Here is a 17,500-nt window from a genome sequence, read left to right as displayed (position 1 = left end):
AGAGACAGTGTCAAAAGCCTTGCTGAAGTCAAGGTAGACAACATCCACTGCTCTTCCTTCATCTACCCAGCCAGTCATACCATCATAGAAGGCTAGCAAGTTGGTCAAACATTGTTTTCCTTTGGTGAAACCATGCTGACTACTCCTGATAACCTTCTTTTCCTCCACATACTTGGAGATGACATCCATCACCTTTCCAGGGATGGAGGTGAGGCTGACCAACCTGTAGTCTCCCTGAGCAACTGTAATCTAGCATTATTTTGTCAAGATAGAAAATTGCTTCATAAAATGTAAACTCTGAGTTTATGTTTAAAGTTGAAGGATATCACAGGAAAGATACAGGATTAGGTTTTTCTGTATGTACAGAAATATATTATAGAGATCGGCTGTACTTTCTTGAACCAGATGCATATGTTTCCAAATATGAAGCTAGTCCACAGCACACAATGTATAACTTCTTCAGCTATTCAGAACTTCTCTAAAGAATTCAAGATAATTGGAGTGTCCTCAAATTATCTTTAAAACAAAAGCAACTCATACTGGTAAAACAAAAATAAAGGTGAAAATAGTTTGCGTGGCTTTAAGTCATTTACGGCAAGGTATTCATCACTTCACCCTAATCCTGTCCATTATTAGGAAAGTGAAGCAAAGTCAGTGTTTTCTGTCTTAATCCTCCTTCCCTGATGCTTTGCACAGTATTTTTTTTTAATGAAGCTGCTAGGTAAATCATTTTCTAAGCACAAGAAATTGGAGTTCACTTCATAAACCAGACACTCTTCAAAGTTGTCATAAGAATATTATAGAAATACACAGTACTAGACTGGGGTAGTGTACCTTATTAATATTTCATTTTGGTACAATATACTTGCATTAACTCTCTTAACACAGGTATCATATTGTTTCAAGTCAGAGAACCTAAAACATCGTAACAAAGATTAGACTAAGAGCAAAGCCTTGAAAACTACAGCCATTAGTCCTGTCATCCTCTATAAAGTTAATGGGTTGGAAAAATGGTCAGTCTTTGGACTAAAAGTTGATCTTTAATTGAAATAAAATGTTTTTTAATTGTAATGGGGATTTTGCACTAGTACTAACATGAAAAGGTACTAAAGAATCTAGTGTAAGGTTATGTATTGATCTCCATCTTAATGTTAGTGTAAGATGAAGGAATATTTCTATTTCATAAACAAGCTTGCTTATTCAGCACCATGACTTCTTATTTGTTTTAAGGGCAGAGAAGATAGAATTGAATGAAAAGAATAAATATTCTCAAACATTTTTTTGCTGCTGCATAGGACAAAAGCCACAGCACTGCTGTAAACCCTGACTGCATCTGCACCAGAATTATCAAGATGTTATATGTCACTTACATATTTTCCAGGGTTATTTGGTTCAGGAAAGCAAGAGCATCTGTAAACCTAGCACTACACTGCCTTAATCAAAATGGTTTTACTGATCATGGATTATAACAAGAGACCTGACATAATGGATGTGCAAAGTCTGCCCGCAGAATTAGCATCACTATAGCCTAGAAGGCTGGATGTATTTAGAAAATGTAGTTTTTCTTGAAAAGGAAAATGCTTGAGATAAATGAATTTAAATTCTCAGTATTAATAATACTTAGAACACTCCATTGAATTTGGGAGATTTCATTTTCCTTTAAATACAAACTTAGGTAAATCAGGTTATTTTAGATCCAGTTTTCTCCAACAATAAACCATTACTCTGACATTCCATTTAATGCACTTATAAACAAAAATTTATCACAAGTGATACCTACTTAAGATTTGCAAGTCAGTTTGAGTTGCTTCATTTAAAACTGAAAGGCAGCATGAAAGATGCAGAAAGCACTGCAAATACTTTATGAAAAGTATTGCTATTATTCTACTCTAAAAGTTACTGCAATACTGAGTAATTATGATCTGCTGTTCAGGTGCTTCTGTTATAGACCCTGTAGTCTACCATTTGTAAACACATCTTTTTGATGCTTCTGCCAGCATCCTGGCAACAAAGCCGTGCAATTTCAAATGAGCTAATTAACTTAATTGTTGATGAAGCATGAAACAGTTCATTCACCCTGTTAGCTGCACCATGACAACATAAGAGTCTCAGCCCCTGAAGTTACTCATCTATATAAGCCTATCTGTAGCTTTCCATTACGATCTATTGCATGACAAAATGACTATGGCTCTTCTGACAAAGACCAGTCCATAATGTACACAGGTAAAAAATCAGTGCTGTTGTTGAAAACTGAAATGAACACAGAAATACTAGTGACTAATTTAAAACAGAAAAAAATGCAGAAACCCATTGTAGTTTGAAGCTGCAAATGAAAAGTAAAAGCTCTGTCACTTATTTTCTAAACGCCAAGATTTAGACAATAGCTGGCAAAACTAACTAGTAGAAGTGAAAACTTTTGTCATCACTGTTCAGTCTTGAAAGGTGCAAATCTACCTGTTCACAGTGCTTTTTTTTTTTTCCTGTTTATATTGTGCACATGTAAGAGTAAAAACAAAAATAAATTAGCAAGTCAGAGTTAAATGGTCATGCTTAGTCCTTCGTGCTCTTTTGCTTACACTGTACGCATTAATTCCTACTATACACAAACTATCAGAATTTAAAATGTGATTTTCATACCCCTACTATCCAATATACAATCTAAAGTATCTCTTCGAATTTCCTGAGGCTCCATTTCAGTAAAGGATAATAAGAGGATCAAACACTGTGATAGTGAAAGGTCTGCAAAAGTGTTCAACATGAAAGAAAGGATAAGAATTTGACCCTCTGCAGATAGCCTTGATTATGCAGTTGCTTGGAATACCAAAAAAATATATCTCTGACATGGTTTACAGTAAAACTTTACCATCTTTCTTTTTCCCTCACCTTAAACAACCCTGTACCAATGAATAAAAATCCACCTACTTCAAAAATTGTCCAAAATCTTCACAAACGCTTTCACAGCCAGGCCATTTGCAAACTCCATGACCATAGAGAGTATGGGAGGCCCCAGTTTCCTCATGTGACGAGCTGTAGCAAAAGAATAAGGCATCAGATTCATCTCAAAAGCCATAATCGTTGGAGGCTGCTAGCGCCTGTCAGGTTACGATCAGTGACAAACAGGTCAAAACAGGTCAATTTAGCTCAGAGCAGTCAGAAAAATTTAATCGTTCTATTGAATAGTTCAACTGCCAAGGCTAGATGATGTTCCAATTAGAGAAGAAATAGAGCCAAAGATGACTGTTAATAAAGGATGAAAAAATAAGATGACTGTATAATACCATATGCTAATTCTGCCATATGACCTTGGTGTAACATTTACCTATAAATAAAAAATATACTCAAAAATGATCAATTCTGAGAAGAAATATTGAAGACAGTCAGAATTTATTAATACTGTAAAAGTTACTACAAAATATTTTGATTTTCTGATTAAATGTGTATAAAACTAAAGTTGACTCCATTAATAAATATTTTTGTTCGCAAGTATTGCTTCCACTAGCTGCTTGGCTTCATTAAAAAAAAACCAAAAACACAACCTAGCTGTGTTTTGTGTCTTTTTTTGGAACATCTACAATTGTTTCATCCATGTAGAGTTATCAAAGAAATTCAGGGGACTGTCCTATGGAAGTGGGTGTCAGCTACATATCCCGAAGCAAAGAACCATCCTCTGAGATATAAGGACAAAAGTAATCCTAACTGAAGGTACTACTACAATGGTATTCGGAGAGGTAACATTTTAAATAAAATAAAATAACAATAGAAATATATTCTCACAGTCATAAGAGGACCAGAGACACTTAGATTATAGTCTCCGATCTTAAATGTTATAATAATTACATGGAATATTTATTTGAAAATACAATTATTTACAATTTAGGTTATGCAGATATAAATTAATTTTCATTTTATATTGAGATCAACTACATCTGACTGTACTAATTTATTTATTAATAAGTGCTACAGATACTCTTGTATCCATTTAATCCACCACTTGAAAGTAAGGAACAGTGAAGAATAGCTGTCAATGTGTCTGAAAAAATATTTTAACTTTATCCATATGGTTGAATTCCACTGTATTACACTAACCCCACTCAAAATTTATACGAAATGTGTCAACTGTGTTACTGTTGTGCGTATAAGAAGGAAAAACAGCGGTTTTCATCACAAGAGGTGAACAATATGAGATACATGTACATTTTCTAGGAAACCAGCAGTGTGATTCAACAGAAAGCCCGACTGCTAGATGTAGTAACTCAAATGTGAATGAAACTATGTGCCTCCAAAAGTGGCCACAAATCTGCATTTACACCTCTAAACCAGCACATTCTATTCTGGGATTTCTAATTTTTAACAAAACTACTATAAGCTCATGTGTTATAAAATCACAGCAGGTAATTGTTGTGTCTGCAAAATTAGACATTGTTAGTGAAAATGATACCCTATTGATAAATAATTCTGAAAAATCGTATCTCCACAATCTCTTAACTAACCTCCATTAAGTGTTATTTTGTGATTGGAAATAATGTGACTTAAGATGCTAAACAACAGCTTTATGTCAAAAGATAAGCACAGTTGAAATCTTGTCAGAATTACCTGTCTCGCCTTGCATTTAGAACTGAAGACTGTCCATTCACTATGGAATGATGAGTTATTGGTGGTGATGCTTTGGAAGTGGTGGAGGAGGTAGTAGAGGAGGAATTGTTAGTAGTGAGGTCTAGCCCTCCATGTTTAATGCCATTGTCTTCCATACTGTGAACTCCAGTCACTTCTTTCCATAACTGCTGAATCTCAGCAGGGCTTAAGCCAGCTATAAAATGAAAGAGAGCCCCACTAATACAACAAAATAAAGAGTTTCATATAATGAGCTCAGTGTTATTAATGGATTAATGCCAACAATAAAGCTGATGCTGTTTTTCCAGCACAATCAACATATAGTAAAACATAAATTCATTTTTCTTCTGTCAGAATCCAGGTAATCTAACTGTCTTCTCTTGTGTTATAAGCAGTCAATTAGAAATCACCAATTTTAATAATATTATACTCATTCCGAAAACATTGTTCAAAGAATAAAGAGTGAAAGCTACAAAGAACTTCCAAACTTCTCGAAAATCAAAAAAACCCACAATCCTAAATATACTTTCAGGCAAGATTTTTGTTGTCTGCTTAATCAGTTTCTTGACATGGAAATATAACTCGATGCATCCACAGTTAACCCACGTTTTATAATTTCTCTTAATCCAACATGTAATGGAAAACAGAAAAACATATTACATTAAAGATACAAACACTGATATTCGCTTTTAACACTTAAGAAGAGCAGGGAGTTGGGGAAGAAGACTGGAGAGAGAAAAGTAAGAAGACAAAAATGAAATCAATGAGATCAGAGCAGGTTTAATATTTGAGCAGAATGTAGCTGTTTTTAATTAACGACACCTACGCATGCATTAGTCCTGTTTAATATTTACAAAAACTGTTCAATTTAAAAATATGTCTTAAGAGGCAAGACTAAAGTGACTATTTGCAAGAACAAAACCACTATAGCACAGAGCAAGATACTGGTGACAACATAAGCAATTTGGTACCATTCAGTGGCACTGGACAACTAGGAAGCCACCCAAACTGGCCCATTTACAACTCACTCTACACAGATGAAATTACATGTAGTGTAGACCATGGAATCCTTTTGCTGTGGTTTGTTTGTTTGTTTATTTGTTGTTTTGTTTTTTTTAGGGTTTTTTTTGGCCAGCCCTACTGTGGAAAACAAATCAGAAGGTCTGGCTAGGAGAAAGGAGATTCTGTCTCACCAGTCTCCTGGTGTGATGGGCAGCCTTACAGAACTGAAGAGCTTCTCAAACTTCTCTGCTATATGCACAGTGCTGCTCTGGACTCTAGCCACCAGATCTTTGCAGATAGAACTAAAGTTTGCTCTCTACTCCACTTGCAGCCTGGAAACTTGTAGTTTCCAGAGTTCATCCTCAGCCACAAAGAGCAATGGCAGGCAGAATGTATTCATACATCTGTGTGAGGGTTGTCCGGCTGAGTTGAACACTTTGCACAAAGTCATGGAAACTTCCATTACAATATGCTTCCACCTGAAGTAAACAAAACAGTCAAGAGCTGTGAACATTCGCTTATCTTGCCACTGAACATTCAGCTAAGGTAGGAAAAAGGACGAGTTCATCTGAAATATATACACCTTCTGTCAATGCCAGTCTTTATAAGTTTGACATCTCTTTTTTGAAGATCACTACATTAAATGTAGAAAAGAATTAGAAGCCCAAGGAGCTTCTTGTGAAAGATCTGGTTTCATGGCCAGATTTTTCAGCCTGACACAGTTTGGGTCAGAGGTATCTTAAAATCTAATTCTGTCTTCTGTATCTCAACAAGTGAAATTAGATAAGACATGCTCATGGTTATCTAGATCTGCTGGAATGTAAAACATTCAAAATGTTGATGCTGTCTGAATTAAAATTTTGCTCTTTTTATTTTATGAAAGAGCTCAACTTCCTGGCTTCAGAAAAGCATTAAAATATATTTATCCAGACTCTTCATTGAGCATAGATATATTGGAAAGATGTAAAGATTGCTTTTCACTATTTGGCAAATCTGTTTAATAGATAATGTTTTACGTTGAAGACATAGGAACTGAGACTACTAAAATGGATTCAAACAAAAATGATGAAAAAGCACAGTAGGTTCCTTAATACTTTTCAATAGCTGTCTCACCATGAAGTATACGAAGTCATTAAAAAATAGACTAGTAGTGATTTACAGAAATAATAATTTCTGGAGGTACTGTGGAAACAATTTGGTTGGAAGGTATTCAATTTTTTTTTTTTTTCTTTTGAAATTATGAAAGGAGCTCATTTTTAGGCTACTATTTTGTGTCCTGCTTCTCTGCCTTAGATACCAACACCCATTGGCAAACTCAGTTAATGACAAAGTGAAAAAGAATTGATTGGAATGTAAGTCTTAAAACTTCATATCATATTTGTACAGTTGAAAGGTAGGTTTTAAGGAAGCAAGCAAAGAAGCCAGGCTCTAATTTACTGCATCAGAGAGATGGGTAACGGGAGTGATGGTAATAGTAGTTGTAATTGTTTAATGAAGGTAAGTAATTACTGCCGTGTTCATGAGGTATGTTCCAGCAACACTGCAAATAACCCATTTTCGCGGGGTAAATAATAGTTACACGCAAATATAATCACAAATCAAAATGAAAAGTAATGTATTAATTTAGGTGGCATGATATACACAGTACATTATTTACTTCAAAGTCTTCCCCTCCTCCTGCTAACAAAATAAACTAATATTGTATTGAAAAATAAAATACTAAACAAGAATAAACCCATCTGTTTGAATAATCAGAGGGCAAACATCTTGTTGCGTCTTGTGGAGAGAAAATTTTCAACAGAGATCATTACACTTTTGGCTCAAGGGGAGCGGTTGGAGCCCAGCCCAGCCCATAGCCAGGGGCCTCCTGGGCAGCCCCTTCCTCCGCCCGAGGCTGCGCAGGGAGCCGGGGCCCCACGCTGCCCACCTCACCTACATCTCCGTAACATCAGAAAGAAATTTCTCTCTGGGCTCAGGCTGGTTAATTTTATCACTTCTCACGAGCACTTTGAAAGCCTGCCGTTTAGGATAAAAAGATTAAGGGCAGGCACTTAAAAAGTATAAAGTTAATAAGTGGATTTGTAATTATTTGTAAATGATGGCGATTTCGTAGTTTCTGTGTCTAAAAAAGTCCGACTCTCATCTTACAAGAGACCTGTAAAATGGCTGACAGATATTTCAGTCTGGATGTAAAAGTAGGCTAAGTTTTAAAGTTTCATAGGTTGTGATAACCCTCAAAATACACTCTGCACACTACGTTAAGGAGAAAGGATCAGGAAGAGGATCCAGAGTGGGACTATAGTGAAGAGCAAATACTGATTTGCTATGCAGTTTACTAACACCAAGAACTTGGGAATTTTGAGGTTTGTTTTATAACTCTTTTCACCACTATCTCCTCCATTTTTATGTTGGAATAAATACTTAAAACTACCACTGGTTTTTAATTTTCCTACATGGCCTGATCAAAACTTAAGGTGTTAGGGTGTTGGTTTTTTGTTTGTTTGTTTTTTCATTTACAGTCTTCTGCATTTAACTAGCAGCAATGCAGTATTACCTGGAAGTAACTCCCAGCAAGCCACTGACTTTGGATATGGTATAGTGAAGAATTTTGTCACAAAATAAATGCTAAATCACCTCTTATATCTTATTTGCTATACTTTACCATCAAGAAAACATGGTAAACATTCCTGTCCTTTAAGGGCAGAAGCTATACCTGGAGCAAATACTGTTTATATAAGCAAACCTCACCGCTGTACTTGGAAGTTATGTCTTTTCATACTAACTAATGCAAACTCCATGCTGTCTTTATCACTAATAACTTGTGGTTTACAGGACTCTATGACCAATAATTTTTAAACATGAATTCCATTGTATTTCTCATTGTTCTAGATATCCATGTAACTCAGTAAGCTAAAAGGATGCATAGAAAAATATTTGTGTTACACATACGTAAATGCTTCTCTAGAACCATATTATACATCGTGCAGCACAGTGGAAAGAGAAAAACATTCTTCTACCACATTCAGTCCCTATTACCTTAAATTCTGAGGGTTTAATTTAATACCACCTCAGAAAATGTCTGTCATAAAATTTGCTAAATTTTATGAGGAAAACAAAGGAAGTTTGATCTTCTTACTTGTATGCAAACCCCAATGCAAAGACAGCTATGTTAAATATAGTAAGTACTACTTGGATTTGTAAATATTGGGTACATTTGCATGTATTTGGATGTGTAAATTTAAGATTTATGGGACAATCTCAACAGATCTGAAGCCTATTAATCTTCATTACACTGTTATGTGCAGGACTGGGTGCAGTACCTTCCTATGAAAGACACAATGTGCTGTAAAAGAAGCCCACAGAAGGAACTCCGAGCCTGTCACAACTCTGCATTTGGTTCTCTCTCTGTTTCAGCATCTTGCTGGAAAGATTTTCCTTCTTACCCTCATCAGTCTAACTTCACCTCACCTGGCACAGAGCAAGTGGCCTTTCTAGAGATGCAGAGAGGTTTTCCAGGGGAAGCTGTCTTATGTTTTTAAGTTTGCACATCCACATCAGGGCTATGAAAAATCGAGCCCCATAAATTAACTTGTGTATGTAAAGGAATCCTACATACACAGCAGATATGAGAACAAGGAGAGAAAAATGGAAGAATTAAATACTTGACTGGAATTCATTATAATTAAAAATACCAAGGCAGAGGAAAACAAGAGATTAATTTGCTTTAAAACGAACAATCCAGATATATTTTAACTGTAAAATTTTGTATTTTTTTATTGCTTTAGTATGAATCTATTTTGTCATGACTTCAGGTATTCTTAATACTTTGAGCAAAAGAAAGTTCTGTTTACTAGTTCTCCTAATAATGTACCAAAAAAGGTATTATTTTTTCTGTGTTTTTCTACTAGAAGTGGATGAATGAGTGTTGCATTAAACTAATGAATATCAATGCAATTGGGTAGGAGTGCTTAGGGAATTCTTTGGGGATTGTTTAATGTGAGAGAAAACCTACGGAATTCCTCTTGCAACAGATGGCACAAGAGGAGGTTGCAGAAGGTAAAGCTGTTCGGAGAGAGGTTGTGTTTCAATTGTTTTTTTCCATTCTGGTCCATGGTGACTTTGTATGAAAGGAAACCAGCATTACCAGCCCCATGTGTCCAAATTCATGAATCAGCTTGCCTCCCCACTGCTATTCTCAAATAATAATACTTAAAATGACAGCTTACGTAGGACTCTTTTTTGTTCTAATTTTTATGACTTTAGATATGCTTGTGTCATAATTTACACACAACACAATGCATGGAATTTACACATTTATTTGTAATCTCTGCTTTCCATGGATTCAGATTTTTAGCAGGTAAGTCTTTCTCATGCTTTTTTGGTATCTTTCTTATTTTTTTTTTTCCTGTCTACACTGTTGTCTATGTACTGTGTATTCTGCTTTTGCTCATCTAATTTCTGAAGCTTCAGTTTCATAATAGTTATCTGGTGGAGGAATTAGATACATCCATAAAGACCAATTAAAAGTAATGTTACCTGTCACGAACACCGTCAAAACAATGCTCATTTCAGGACTGAAGTGTCAGAGATCAGAGTATTGTGTAGTTTTTATGACAGACATTTAGCTCACCTCTCTATGGTAACACAAACAGAAATACATGCTTCACAGTTATAGACAGAGTCCTTAAGCTGGGAAGTCTTTGGCCTTATCTTAAAATGTAAGCAGCATTTATCTCCAAGTTAATTTACTTTTCAAAAGTGCGTGCCCTATTTTCTTTCAACCATGAATGTATTTGTGTCAAGTAGTAGAGTTTGAGCTCATTTTCAGCACTGAAAAATCTTGATCAAAGTGACAAAGGGATATTTTTTTTTTTTCCAGAAAGCCTTTCCTGTTATTTGTCAGTCATAATACAACTGGAATCAACTCCTTCAAAACTTGTTGTCATATTTAACATATTTAATAAAAAGGAACAGCAAAGAAAAGGAATCCTATGGTTTGTCCCTGAATTCATGCCATAAACCGAAGAATCAAAACAGTTTTCAGTGTCAAATAGTGTCTTCTCTTAGAAAAAAAAAAAGTAAGTTTTGGAATGGATTTAATATCACTATCTGGTACATTTAATATCTGTTCACTTATATTAAATGAAATGATAACATTGCCACTAAATCAGATTTCAGTAATTCCTCAGGGAAAAGCAATGGTGCTTGAATTGTTTTCAGCACATGAGGCTAATAAATATGCATCTTATATCTAGAAAAAAACACTCAAAAGCTGTTTTCTTGCATACAAGTATGCTGTAAAATTTATCACCTCAAGAAAATTTGGTAATATGAGTAATAAAGTTCTAATAATAGAGTAAGATTAAGTGTCATAATGGGAAATCGCTGAAGTTCAGATGCATATGGAATGGTTAAAAAAAGTTCTGCATTAGAAATTACTCCAATCACGTATTACACAAATACCTTGTGGCAGAGACTGGACAGGAAGAGCAGATTGGCCAGGTGGGATGGAAATGAGTCCCTGACGCTGAAGGTTCAGCAGATGTTGTTGCTGCTGAAGTTGTTGCATCTGGAGGAGCTGCTGCTGGAAGACAAGCTGCTGGGCTGCCAACTGCTGCTGCTGCTGCTGCTACAAAGAGAGGGGGCAAGCGGGGGGAAAAGCAAATGCAGCAAAGAGTAAAGTGTGCGATGAAGGCTAGAAAGCCAAAAACATAAAATCAACTTCTTTCCCTTTAATCTCAGTTATTAAATAATAATGCTATTTGCAGAATACTCAGGCAGTGAAAGCGTTTGAAATTTTCTATTATATTCATTCAAGCTATTAGGTGTTAGGGAAAATGGCAAGATACACTTAATGACACACTAAAGAAAAGGGTCAAGAGAAAGTATATAACAGCTGTTTCAATAAAAAAAAAAAAAAAAAGCCCAGTTCATGGCAGATGATAACAAATTTATCTATGCTAAAAGTGTAACTCTTTTCAGCAGTCTGCGATTCAAAGGCACTCTTGTTTTTCCAATTGACTAAGTTTGGTCCGCAGTGGCCCATGAATGTGGTCTCCAGTGATCTATTAGTAAACTGGGATGTAGCCTTCATTTCACTGGCCTGTTAGCTCTCTCTCTTGTTGGAATATATTAAAAGATGCACCGTATTCAAGGCAACGAAGTGCCCTATTACGGAGGAAAAGTCTACATTCCAAATTTGTGAGGTATTTCAAGACAAACTGGAGGCTGCAAAGACTCAGGAGGGTATGAGAAGGCAGTCACACTTCAGAGAAAGACAAGCTGCTGTGGAAGACCTTTCCTTTCTAGTTTGGGGAAAAGAGAAACTTCTGATGCGCTCACTGGAAAACAGACTGCATAATGGAGCAAGTCATGTGGATTGCCCAGAGCCTCCGGAGAAATACGGGAGCAATTTCTATTCCGTAGTTGATGGCTGTCTGAAATTCTATTCACAAATCCAAACAGAAACAAAGCCTCAGGAGGTCACAACTGCTTCCTCGACGTTTGCATAATGGGCGGCTTGAAGACAACGTCTAGGATACCTGCTGATCAATTTAACTACTTCAACATGTTTTGTTTGTATTATGTTTATATTTGATGCAGTTTGCTGACAAGTGCAAGCTAGGCCTGAGAAACCCGCTTGTCAGGTTGATTTATGAGCACATCAAACTGTAACTTTCTACTCGCCACTCCAAACCTAGAGTAGCAGTTCATTAATCAGAGGCCTGTGACTTTGAAATCTGTGCTCAATTGCTCTTTTTCAGCCATGGACTAAATTTGCATGCTCTCTGAGCTGTGCCACTGAGAAAAGTAAGGCTCCTTCCCCAACACAGACTGCCTGTGAATACAAGATAATCAGGACGGTGTCCACCACACAGCTTGTTCTTTGCACACGTGGACTCATTAGCGAATATTAGACGACAGCAGCACTGGACTGCTCAAATCCTATGTCTCAAAAAGGGGAGCAGGAGAATTATACCAGCACTGCTATTAAGCCCAGTAAAAAACATAAGAACAAATCTTTGATAGCTGCATCCTTGCTACAGGAAAAAATCTAAACTAGTCTTGTCTTTTCCAGGCTTTTGACAGCTCACCCTAGTATGCATTGGCAAGGGTCTTAGCTCCTACCTCTTTTGCTTGCTTTCCTGGATGCTGTTGCTGCTGCTGCTGTTGCTGCTGCTGCTGCTGCTGTTGCTGCTGCTGCTGCTGCTGTTGTTGCTGTTGCTGCTGCTGCTGTTGTTGCTGTTGCTGCTGCTGTTGCTGCTGCTGCAAAAGCTGAAGATGTAACTGCTCTTGCTGTTTCTTGTAAAACTCTTGTAGTTGTTGCTGAATAAACCATTTTGACTTTAATAAATAAAGGCAAAAGTTTCAAGTATTATAAATCTCCTAAACTCTTCTAGATTGGCATATGGTGGCGTAGCCATTAAGAATCACCTCATAACAAAAAATGTGATTTGAAGAGGCAGATCTACATACATTTTTTTCCAAGGCGGTTCTGAAATTTTCCAATGCAGATTCCAAAATATCCTAAACAGAAGGGTATAGAAAATCTGTATTCTAAAGGGAATGCAAGAGCCAAATTAACTCCTCAAATAACTATACCTAAGTTCCTCACACGTCCTATGTAACAAATCAGAAGCTGTACTCACCCACTTGCAAGAAACCTACAAGTCACTAAGGCCAAACCAAACTGTCTGTTTCTTACGGGAAAAAAGTAATTAATCTGTCAATCTGTTTAGCAGGATGCTGGATTCTCAACTGAAGGTGAATTGCCTGTAATGATCATGGCACTGCATATTAACGTGTTTAAACATACAGTGACTGAGCCATGACTATGACAAACAGACACATCATTTTCTGTATGACAATTAAGCATGAACCCAAAAATCCACCCTGTTACGCTGAGATACTGATCACTGACACTATCTTTATCATAAGAATAACAAGTTCATGGATTCTTCACTTAACTGCCAGATTTTGTGCTAAGGGAACAGCAACGTCCTTCTTTGTAGCCTTATCTGGGACAAATGTTTTGTGTAAAAAAACCAACCAAACAACAAAACCACAAACAACAAACCAAACCAACCAACCAAACAAACCCAAAAAAACCAAAAACTTTTTCCCATGATGACACAAGCTTTGAAGTTCAAATTTCATAACCGCATACCATTTATGTGACTAAAGGAAGCACTACAGTGTTGTGAATTTTAAAGCAACAATTATCTACAACTCTATTTACACTTCCTTTGGCAAGACTACAATTAAAATGTGCCTAAGCACTTGAAAATTTAAGTACCAATTTGCTCAGTATTTGTAATGCATCTGCCACTGCCACTGTCGCTGTTTTTAATATAATATTTAATGTTTAAAAATTGCAATTTCGCACTTCTGCAATTAAAACAAGAAATTTAAAGACTGAGAAGCTTCACATTTATTTTCTTTTTTTTTGGTGTAATGAGCAATGACATATTACAAAATAAGACCCATAAAGTCTGTCTGACACTTGTGCAAATGCCCTGTGCTAACAGTCCAAAGCAGGTAACCCACATTACCTGCTGCAACATAACTGCTTGCTGCTGCTGGAGAAGTGCTTGAAGCTGCTGCGGAGACAACACTTGCTGCTGGAGAATCTGCTGCATTTGCTGAGGGGTGATCACCTGGGGAGTCATCATGGCCACTGACACAGGCACCTGCACAAGATATCATCGTCAAACACATTTTAGTTTGCCTGCACCGCAGCTGTACGTCTTTTTTTATTTTGTAGCAAAGATGGACCATAATTTTTTTTACATAATATTTATCACTGCAAAGTTCCCGCTTCAGTCAGAATCTGTTATTTTAAGACCACATTACTGTGGCACGCTATTTCCAGAGGCATCAGATTCGATCAGACTCAAGCTGTATGTTTCACATCTCTCATGTATTCCTGCAAGAAATTTAAGCATTGGCTAGTACAAATGTGTATTTAAAAATAAATGATCACATGGCAGGGCTCTCAACACTTCATAATCAATCATCTTATCAAGTGTCATAATGTTACGAATGGAAAAATCTATTGAGACTGTTTTAAAAGATATGATTAAAACAGACAGCAAAATAAGTATCTTAAAGCAGTAAATGTTTTACACAATAAAGACACTTAGCCTAGAAAAATATTTGCGTAACACATCACTTCAGCATAAGAAAACTTTTCTTTCTCAGCAGTCTTATAAGGAAGTCTGATTTACACAGGGAAAAAAAAAGGTATAGACATATCGGAGCAAAGTGCAAGGGCCACCACCTCTGTCAGCCAGTCTCTGTGGAGAGAATTGTGTTCTCAGTCACACCTAACTGAAAACTAGAAGTCAGGAAATCTTGTCATAAGATTATTAGTTTCTCCACTAGAATTTAAAAACATATTTTTGTGTAGGTGCTCTTTTGGACTAAAATTTACTATCTCTTCATTATAGACTGAGATGAAGTGTGTACACATGCACAAACACCCACCTACACACACGCTTTCAGGATACCTGTGTGAGTGGGAAAGGCACAGCAAGGACGTGTGATTGAGTAAGAGAGAAAAGTCCTGTGGAAGAGCCTGAGGAATGTGTCGAGCAGCAGAGACACTGCGTGAACCCCCTGCTCGAGCTGAGCAGGGCACAGTCAAACAGCTGCCAGCAGGCCTAGTTTTCCACCCATGAAAAAGAAGCCACTCACTTGTCCAACTAAATTCACATGTTTTTTCTGTATAAAATAGCAAGTTGGCATATAAATACTGCTTTGCGAAATGTTTGTACAACATTCCAGTCTTCTGTAAATCAGCAAAAATAATATTATTATTAATAAAATAAATAATGAGAAAATCTTCAGAGGAAAAACTTTTCTAATATTTCTATTACTTCAGTCTATCCCAAAAGACTTTGTATAAATGTAACACTTAGAGGAAAGGAGAAATACAAGTCTGCTGAAGTTTACTTTTAGAAGAAATTACTTCATCTAATATTACACAGAATTCCACTTTTCACACAATTCATCACAGCATAAATTTAGTTCTTAAAATACTGACTAATTAAGAGCCTGAAAGTCAAAGCACCAACTATTACTGAAAAGTCTGATAGCTTTTTGCAAACAACAAATTAATTTTAAGACTAAAAATTCTAAAAATCTTACTTTAAAGTACAACTGGAAAAGGCAAACCAGACTTCCACTCAGACACTTGCAGGGTGATAACTTAATCTCAGCTATCACTGGACTCCTATAGTCAACAGAACAAGGAAATTTTATATGAGATTTTATATATCTACTGAGGAAAGTTTATATGATCTAGTTTAGGAATCTATTTTACCATGGGATTAGTCCCTTCCTGAATGTTCCTGCGTCTCTCCTTTGAGCGCAGACTCACTTTAAATAGACACCCAGCCTTCAGATGGTTAATGTTGGTTGCTACACTGTCACATCAACTAGTTTTGTAGTATTGGAAACACCACATCTCTATGCAGTAATGTTTTATTCTATGCTTACTAATATAATATGTATAACTTGGTGAAGGTATTGCAGGCTTTCTATTCTACTTTTCCACTTGCCTTTACATCCCCTCTGTCTTCCTGGCATGTGTATTTTCAAACACACAAGTAAAAATTCTGATCTAAATAGTGTGAAAAACAACTTAACTCTGTAAGTGGCACTGATGTATTCATGCTCCATGCTTCTGATTCTAGCCAGTATGATGCGCAGTAAGATTCGTGCTGCCGCAAGAGTCCTCTATTCCTCAGTCTGAAATACAGATTCTCCTTCACAAGGTACATTTCTGCCAGCTTTTGTAGTATCTGCTCTGAATCTCCCTGAATGTGTACTTGCTCTTATGTTTGGAGACACACCTGCTGTGTGGTCCTCCCTAAGAGCTTTTCTCTCTAAATCTGCTTTTCCCATATCTTTCAACAGTCACTTTCAACAGCATAAGCTAAAGTAGAGAACCTAATTCACCTGTTTTTCAGGATGATGGACAAAAGTATGAAAAATTAAGCCTGGCAGTCAAAATCATTAGTAAAAATACATATTTAGGTAGATAATATTGCCTTTAACAGAATCTTATGTGAGGATCCGTATGTGTTTATCATACCCTACATGTATCTTCTTTCCCATGGAAAAAGGACAAGGCATTTTGAAAATTGCTTGAATTTTAAATTAGCAAAATGTATTAAGCAAAGAGATTTCTCTAATTGTAATTAGGTAATATAAATTGGTACATTTCACAGCCTTCAATGATACACCAGACTGCACTTTATTTCTTACTAGCATACTGTTACTGTGCTATCTGGGTTGGAAGACTGTCAAAAACCTGCTATTTTATGGCCAATTATGTGCATTAGGTATATTTCTTTGGTTTAGTGTCTGCGTTTTTCAAGATTTCTGATCCGATTTTACAGAAACGTAGGAAAGAGGCAAACTCTGTTTTTCACATAAATCTCTCATATTTGAAGTCAGTTCAGGTAGAGGACAGTAGAGGGACCCAGTGAAAAGATACGATCAAGTGAATGATGTGGTTGCTGGAGTCGGCCACAAACTCCCAACAACTTCTCGATCAGACGTCTCATGAAAAACTGAAGAGACAAAGTGAAACATGATTTATGACTGTAACCCACTTCTTACAAGGCATCCTCAAGGAAATTCAACTCCCAACTCTGTCAGGAGAACGACCAGGTACAGCAACCCTACCAAACACAATGGGTTGGACAGCCTCTGAAGAGCACGTGCATTTGTCAGCTCCATGATGGACCCTGATGGACAGTTCATGTTTGGAAGAATTTCCTATGTTGCTGAGGCAGGCTGTCCCCTACTTATTTGGATTAGCTCACAAGTCCCACTAAGTACACAGCTTTGTAAATGGACAAACTTTTACCACATCTAG

The 17,500-nt window shown here is 36.5% G+C and overlaps 1 protein-coding gene across 17 annotated transcripts in view; it reads right to left on the bottom strand.

Annotated features, from left to right (window-relative positions):
• The window catches only part of FOXP2 (forkhead box P2), a 420,375-nt gene that overhangs the window by 49,709 nt on the left and 353,166 nt on the right, over positions 1-17,500 (bottom strand). For 7 of the 17 annotated variants that reach the window (XM_071803310.1, XM_071803309.1, XM_071803311.1 and 4 more), the window contains 5 exons: positions 14,166-14,303; positions 12,742-12,957; positions 11,077-11,242; positions 4,594-4,807; positions 2,923-3,027 (listed from right to left, as the gene is read on the bottom strand). In XM_071803310.1, coding sequence (XP_071659411.1) covers positions 2,923-3,027; positions 4,594-4,807; positions 11,077-11,242; positions 12,742-12,957; positions 14,166-14,303 — 839 coding nt within the window. Of the gene's footprint in view, positions 1-2,922; positions 3,028-4,593; positions 4,808-11,076; positions 11,243-12,741; positions 12,958-13,089; positions 13,141-14,165; positions 14,304-17,500 lie in introns of all 17 variants that reach the window. The other 10 variants (XM_065841198.2, XM_071803314.1, XM_071803315.1 and 7 more) reach the window with 10 other exon arrangements.

This window comes from Patagioenas fasciata, chromosome 1 (genome assembly GCF_037038585.1).
Source record: "Patagioenas fasciata isolate bPatFas1 chromosome 1, bPatFas1.hap1, whole genome shotgun sequence".
Taxonomy (NCBI): Eukaryota; Metazoa; Chordata; class Aves; order Columbiformes; family Columbidae; genus Patagioenas; species Patagioenas fasciata.
Note: the sequence above shows the minus strand (reverse complement) of the source record. Positions and strands in the feature narration are given on the sequence as shown.